The 6,958-nt window shown below is 51.1% G+C and overlaps 1 protein-coding gene across 2 annotated transcripts; it reads right to left on the bottom strand.

Annotated features, from left to right (window-relative positions):
• Positions 1-182: 182 nt before the first annotated feature.
• coch (coagulation factor C homolog, cochlin (Limulus polyphemus)) lies at positions 183-5,583 on the bottom strand. Of its 2 annotated transcripts, XM_088311699.1 has the most exons (14): positions 5,451-5,583; positions 5,108-5,162; positions 4,604-4,645; positions 4,350-4,518; positions 3,320-3,453; positions 3,074-3,181; positions 2,746-2,893; positions 2,567-2,670; positions 2,243-2,469; positions 2,061-2,175; positions 1,145-1,288; positions 819-975; positions 648-742; positions 183-528 (listed from the first exon to the last, which is right to left on the bottom strand). In XM_088311699.1, exons 2-14 carry the CDS (start codon positions 5,127-5,129, stop codon positions 356-358), a joined length of 1,638 nt encoding a protein of 545 aa, XP_088167825.1. In that variant the 5' UTR covers positions 5,130-5,162; positions 5,451-5,583; the 3' UTR covers positions 183-355. The 2 variants fall into 2 exon arrangements, with proteins under 2 accessions (XP_088167825.1, XP_088167835.1); XM_088311709.1 differs by lacking the exons at positions 4,350-4,518; positions 4,604-4,645; positions 5,108-5,162; positions 5,451-5,583 and adding an exon at positions 3,520-3,867.
• Between the last annotated feature and the right edge of the window lie 1,375 nt (positions 5,584-6,958).

The following is a 6,958-nucleotide window of genomic DNA, read 5'->3' as shown; positions in this document are numbered from 1 at the left end:
TCGAACGGTACAGTATGCAATTCTTTTTATTACGTTTGGAATAGTGAAAAATGTATTCGGACACGATTTCGGACAATCCTATTTAGAATCATTGGATCATCGCTAATCAGATTTGTCCACAGGAGGGCAGCAGAGTTTTGTATTCATGCCCGCGAGACTGATACAAGGCAAAAAAAACGAAAAACAAACAAAAACATCTTTATTTGTAAACAGGTCAAAATAAATATAAAATAACAAATAAATCATTAGATTGCCACAAGTGTAAAATAAGAGCTAAAAAAAAAAAGCTGTCAATCACTTAACTACATGTGGCGACTCGGCGATGACGTCATGGCGGACGTCCAGCGTGCGCGTTTCAGTTGTTGACGTCAAAGTCGCGACAAATTGCGCGGACGATGTCGTCGACGAGCTCATCCAGTCCACCGAAGTGTCGGCTGAAGAAGACGTGCTCGTCCTTGGGCTCCGACGCCATCGCATGCAAGTCGTCCATGGGCGCCCAGGCCACGCCCACTGAAAACATGCTGATACCTGGCATGAGTGGGGCAAACGAGACAAAAAAAGAATTAAATAATACGAACAGCAGTTAAGCTCAAGCACCATGCGTCGCCCTAAAATAAATAAATAAAAATGGACGCAGAGAGACGCACCTTGATTCTGGGCCGCCAGCGCGGGCCCGCCCACATTGTCGTACGATTGGCCGTCAGTCACCACGATCAGAAAGTTGCGTCCGGCCGCCGACGGCCTGTCACGGGAGAAGCCCATCACGCAGGAGTCGGAGTGCGACCCGTCGCGGGCGGCGAGCGATCGGCGGGCGTCACCTGAAGAGGTTTTGCGCGGCGAACGTGATGGCGCCGCCCGTGGCCGTGCCGCCGCTCATGTAGGGGATGGCCCTCAGGGCGGCCAGCACGCCATCTTTGCTGGCGTGCTCCCGCAGGCCGAACTCCAGACGCTGGTCGTACGTGAACTGAACGGCGCCTGCAGAGCACAGCGGACAAATGTCAGTCCCATCGCTCACGCGAAGCAATCGCGCTACGGGTGCGGCAGTGCAAGATGGCCGCCGGCGGTTTCAATTGTTGCCGCAGCGAGCAAGCGGCGTCGCGAGTTCCGTCATATGTCCGTCCGTGGGAACGGCGTGCTCACCCACCCACGTGAGCGCCCACGTCGGAGATGTCGAACTCGCTGGCGACGGCGGCCAGGAAGTCCAGGACCATCCGGAAGTTGACATCGCCCACGCTGGACGAGCCGTCGATCAGGAAGCCGATGTTGGCCGAATTGTAACACGTGCGACCTGCAGCAAAACGTCGGTAACAAGATCTGATAGCGTGTTGATTGTGTCTTGGTATGGCGGCGGCATGTTGGCGGCGTGTTGACGTCATATATGGATGGCGTGCCGCGATAGCGTGAAAAAAACAGCACCTTGGTCCGTTGTCGTTTGACGGGTGCGTCTTTGGTGGGCGTGTCGAGAACATGTTGGTGGCGTGCCGGTCGTATGGAAAAAGTGGATTGATTGTTGGTTGGCGTGTCCACAGAGTATCAAAAAGTTGATGTCACCTTCCTGGCGTGTTGGTGGCATGAAACACGCGTGTTGATATGTTGATGACGTTTTGCGGGTGGCGTGGAGAATTCATGTTGACAGGAAAGGAACGCATGTTCTTAGCATGTTGCTTCTGATGTGGCGTGTGTGGTCGGCATGTTGATGATCTCCAGATGGCGCACGTGTTGTTCGTGTGTTGACGTGTCGACGGCACATTGACCACTCCAACCAAGTATGGTTGGTCCTTTTGTGAGACTTGACGTGTGCGTGGCATGTCGATGTTTTAGAATGTTGGTGTGATGTGTTGCTGGCGTGTCATCGTCACGTCGATGTCGCGATGATTGTTTTATGGTTCGATGGCGTGCTCTTGCCATGTTTCAGCATGATGGTTGTTGATGTGTCGCAAGCGAGCATGACGATGGCGTGTCGATAGGGTACAGGTGATACCATGGCTTTTAAATGGGATTTTGTTGGCGTGTGGAAGTTGCGCGATACTGTCGGCGCGTCGCGGCGTGTCGCGGCGTACTGCACAGAAGTCCGTCCGGTGAGCAGAGTCTCTGCGCGAGAGGTTTGGCGTGTTTGGTGGTCCCGAACCAGCTGGACATCTGATAGCCAAAGAAGCCGTTGTCTTTGCACACCGCCTGAAACAAAACACGCCACGCTGAAAATCGCACGACCGGGACTCGGGCGGCCGGCCGGCAGCCCGACCTTGTTGGCGAAGTCGCGGTCGGGGACCGCGGGGAGCTCGTCGGCCGTGGGCTTGGTGACGACGGCCAGGAAGACGTTGATGCCCGAGCGGCGGGCCGCCGCGGCCGCCGGCTCCAGGTCGTCCGACGGCCAGCCGTCGATGAGCACCAGCATGACGCGAGGGTGACCGCGTCGGGCGCCGCTGCGCTGCGTGAACAACGTGTCCGCCGCGTGCGTGATGGCTTTGCCTGCGGACACGTGACGCCAACATTGCGGCTTCCTTGCAAACATTTTCGGAAACGGTCCCGTTGGAGGGAGTTAGCGGTGGCACGCGTGCGCGCATACCTATGTTGGTGTCCCCTCCCAGGTATGTGAGCTCTTTGATGGCAAACTGAAGCTCTTTTGGGTGTGTGAAGTTTGTGAGCAGGAATTCTGTCCTGGGAATGTCACTACACACACACACAAGGTTACTGACCACTGGTCAGAGCAATATGTGTCGAGACCAACGTGCGTGCGTGTGTGACCTGGCCTGGACGAGGCCCACATGGGGTCCGTTGACTCCAACTTTCAACACGGCCACCAGCTTGGTGACAAAGTTCTTCTGCAGATTGAAGCGCCGCCGCCCCAAGTTGGAGCTGCTGTCAATCACCACGGCGATGTCCATCTGGCAGTCTGGACGGCACAGGACAGGACAGGACAGGAAAGAATTGGAGGGGATGGGATGGCACAGAATGGAATGGGGCATCAGGACAGGGGAGGAAGAGACAAAAAGGCAGGACAGGACAGGACAGGATAGGAAATGCCCAGATGGCGGGAGGCAAGAGAGGATGGCACAGGACAAAAAAAGGACACCTTTATTTCCAACTTTTTTCACAGACATCTTCTTGACGACTTTCTTGGCCGGCCTGGTGGTGGTGCCGGAGTTCCGGATCAGCTCCTGTGGTCCTTGGTCCTCAGGCTCTGGGACATGCATCATAAAAAAAATTCAATAAAATAAATCAAACATTTTTTTTTTCATTTTTTAAATATGCGAGTCTCCTCTGCCTGCATGCCGGAAGCAAGTGCAGCCCGCTGAGCGGCTCCCCTGACGACGCCTACCGCTGAGGCCGAAGGAGGCGCTCCAGCGCGACAAGGCCTGCGACTGGACGCCGTTGGCCAGCGAGCCCACGTAGTGCTGTCGGCCCGGCAGACGCTTGACCACAACCTCGCCGCCGGCGTGTCCCACGGCGCCGCTGCACACAACACAGCACGCCTCGTCACCTCGTGAGACAGGAAGTGAGCTCCTGGGACCACCTCACCTTGCCACACACGGACGAGAGGCCAAAGCGGCGGCGGCGAGGCGCACACGCGCACGTGAGCCTCGGCTGTCGCAGTCATGAATTCCGCCTTGGATTTCGTGACATGAGACACGCGTGCACGTGCAACACTGAAACACTCTCACCAAACGATTGAAACTGCACATCTCACATGCACTATTGAAAGGTTATTCACTCATACTATTCAAATGCTCTCACACATACGACTGAAATGCGTTCATGAAATACTCTCACACACATTAGTGGAAACTCATGCAACCATGTGAAAGCCGAAGAATATTCTCTTGCATGCACAACGCAAATGCTCTCAGAGACACTGCTGAAACACTCTCTCCCTCTCTCTCCCTCTCTCTCACACCCCCCCACACACACGCACACAAAACAAAAAAATGCTCACACGATCCCCACTGAAAAATTCTTTACCCGCGTGCACCTTGAAAACTCTCACATGAAAAATGAAACGCACTCACGCACAGTGGAAATGCTCTCATATTCACCACCGATCACTCTCACGCCTATTGTTGAATTGAAAATGTGTTTGTTCACCAAGTGTTTCGGCTTTCTCCTTGGCGGGAAATCTCACAAACAACTCCAAAAGGATTTGCTCACAAGCATTACGACATCAAAAAAACAAACTCTCATGCTTACGTTCCTGACAAATTTTAGCTTGCATTGACTAAATAAAAGGACGGAAAATCTGTGGTTCGCACTCCAACTTTAACGAACTCTCACACCCAACTTTGATCGCATGGATCGAATCAGCTCTCACACACCGCTGCACCGCTCTCGCACATAGAAGTGTGAAGCTTTACCTGTGCAGCGCGGCGCCGCAAACGGACGAGACGGCGGCGTAGATGTCGGTGCCGAAGACAGAAAGTCGGCGTTGGGCGCAGTCGGGCGGACACGACACCAGGGCGCCGCCCGCCGTCGTTGCGGGGTCCAGGTCGGCGCCTCGGGTGCCACAGGTGAGCGCTCGCGTTGCTAAGCGGCCGGCAGGGAGCAAAACACCACGCGGCAACTTAAAACACAAGTTTGACGTCAACAAACAACGAAGGCGAGGACGCACCCGAGCTTTCACAAGGCCGCCACGACATCAGGAAGAAAACACCTGCAGGACAATTTCAGAAAACCATTCAGACGACCACACATGCAATCGAAATGGACACAAGGAAACAAAAAGAAAACAAAACGGAATAGCAAGGGCTAGAAGAGAACGCAGTTGAGCAGAATAGGGCACACCGGAACAGAAAAGAAAGAAAGAAAACAGAAGAGCAGAACGGGATAGAGTGGAAGAGAACAGGCTAGAAGGGAGCAGAGTGGAGTGGAAATGAACAGAAGCAAGGGAAAGAAAAAAAATTGTAGCTCCGCCAGAGGATAATAGAATACAATTGAAGCAGAACAGGACCGGACAGGACAGGATAGAACAGAACAGAGTAGAGTGGAACAAAAGAGAGCGCGGTACACAAAGCAAGAAAGAGCAGAGTTTCATCGGAGAAATCGAGAGTAGAAACCAGACTGGAGTAGTCAAGTGCAAGAGGACATAATCAAGTCCAGCGGAAGTGGGAGGTACCGCTGAGAAGGATCAAAGACATGATGTCCGCCGCCGTCGCCGCCACCGCCGCCGCCTGGAAAAGCAAAACAAACAAACAAACAAACCAAGAAAAGATGCTCAGGACAAATATCAAACTTGCTGCAGACTCAAGTCCAAAAATGACACGGCAACAATCAAGTCAGATTCTCTGACGCTCTTGTGCGCCACTTATGCAAATGACATGCAAATGAAGCCCCAGCAGCGCGCGAGAAGAGCACCTCCGACATGATCACAACCTGGCAATCGACAAATATTCGTCACACTCCAAAACTCCAACGCATCGAAAATTAAGAAAGAATTTATTTTTAAAAATCACTCTGACCGCTTTGCTTGTTTGAAATCCCAAAAATCCACAAAAGGTTTTTAATTGTCCTTCGCAAGTTGAAGAGCTCGATGAAGACGAGAGCCTGATGGGCCCCTTTAAATAAGTTCACGCGCACACGCGCACGCACGCGTGCGAGCGTGTAGGCTGCCCAGCACAGTTCGGAGGCGCGGCTTTAACTCAACGTTTGACTCCGCCCACACGGATTCGAATCGGCTTCTTTTATATTTTTTGTTCTACTGTTTCCTTGGTGGCGATCATGACTCGCGCCTTGTGATGTCACGCTTCCATTTGAAAACTTTATTGAACGTCGTAATGAATGACAAACTGTGAACTTTCATTCAGGCGGGGCGGAGCTCTGAACTGGTCGAAACGGCCATTTGACGTCCATTCTGGAAGAACGGAGATGTTTACAGCATCGAAAGCTTGTAAAACGTGTTCAGGGGCCAGAAAATTGGTTGAGAGTGTCTCGGATTTTGGATTCAAAAGTTGTGGTCAAAAGAAATGACGGGGATGCGTAGTTCCACATGTCCCCAGCTGAGGGCGCACGACCTGCACAGTTGAGGTTAGTATTCGATTTTCGCTCACTTGAGTTTGTCGTTAGTAATGTGAAGTGACGCGATTTAAAAAAAAACATGCGACGTCATAAGAAAGCGCACCATTAAAGCCGCCAAGGAAATAGTTTCACACACAATTAATATAAAAAAAAGTAGAAGTCGAGAATTCATGTGGGCGGAGTCAGACGTTTTGGTGGAGCCACGCCTCGAAATGCTTCCCGTCTCACTTTGAGAGAAATAACAGCCCAGGTTTTTCCACCTCAACCTTTTCAAGGATCAAGTAGTTTAGCAAAATAAAAATGACACATAGAAATAGAATTTTTTTTTTTTTTAAACACCAAAGCTCTTTCTCGTTAGCCAAACAGCAAAATGTTTGTTCACTTGCTGCCACAATAAAGACAAAATAAATAGAAAAAGAAAAAAAAAGTTTTGTCTTCGTGTGTGTCGGTCCAAAAAATACATAAAAGTATTTATTTATATATATTTGTTTCAATTCTTGTAATTTTCTTGTTTTGCCCCCCTAAAAAACCAATATGCTAATGTTTAATAGCAGTGGCGGCATATGCGGCACCACGCTAGCGGGGGCGCCAAAGCGATGGGCGCAAAATCATTTTGGAGTGGGCATTTTATGGATTAAACGGCGGGTTGTTCACAGCTCTGGTTTGATTTTATCACTAATACTAATAAAGGCACGTCACTGACTGTCACCAGCCTCTCAGCGGGAACGGTTGTCGTCTCGCCGATAAGGCCTCAAAAATGAAAGACTGCTTGAATAGGCAACATGCAGACTCAGTCAGCAAAGTTGGAGCACCAAGAGTAGACCAACGTCAAAATTGGAGCATTATTTGCACTTTTCTTCAGATTTGGAAAAATGCAGTCAGTTGGGAGAAAAACATTGTCACTTTTGCATCCAGCGATATCAAAACTCCGGGAAAGCGTGGCTATGTTCTT

The sequence above is a fragment of the Idiotropiscis lumnitzeri genome, chromosome 1, assembly GCF_059441095.1.
Source record: "Idiotropiscis lumnitzeri isolate Australia: NSW breed Sydney's pygmy pipehorse chromosome 1, RoL_Ilum_1.0, whole genome shotgun sequence".
Lineage (NCBI taxonomy): Eukaryota > Metazoa > Chordata > Actinopteri > Syngnathiformes > Syngnathidae > Idiotropiscis > Idiotropiscis lumnitzeri.
This window is presented reverse-complemented; position numbering and strand designations above follow the sequence as displayed.

What these genes read in the sequence shown, in the direction of transcription:
- coch (XM_088311699.1), bottom strand. Translation starts at nt 5,129, where the DNA reads ATGTCTTTGATCCTTCTCAGCG. An exon ending in CGCCTCCTTCGGCCTCAGCG is followed by an intron (nt 3,182 to 3,319) that starts GTAGGCGTCGTC and finishes TGCATGTCCCAG; the next exon opens with AGCCTGAGGACCAAGGACCA. An exon ending in GCCGCGCAAAACCTCTTCAG is followed by an intron (nt 743 to 818) that starts GTGACGCCCGCC and finishes CTCCCGTGACAG; the next exon opens with GCCGTCGGCGGCCGGACGCA.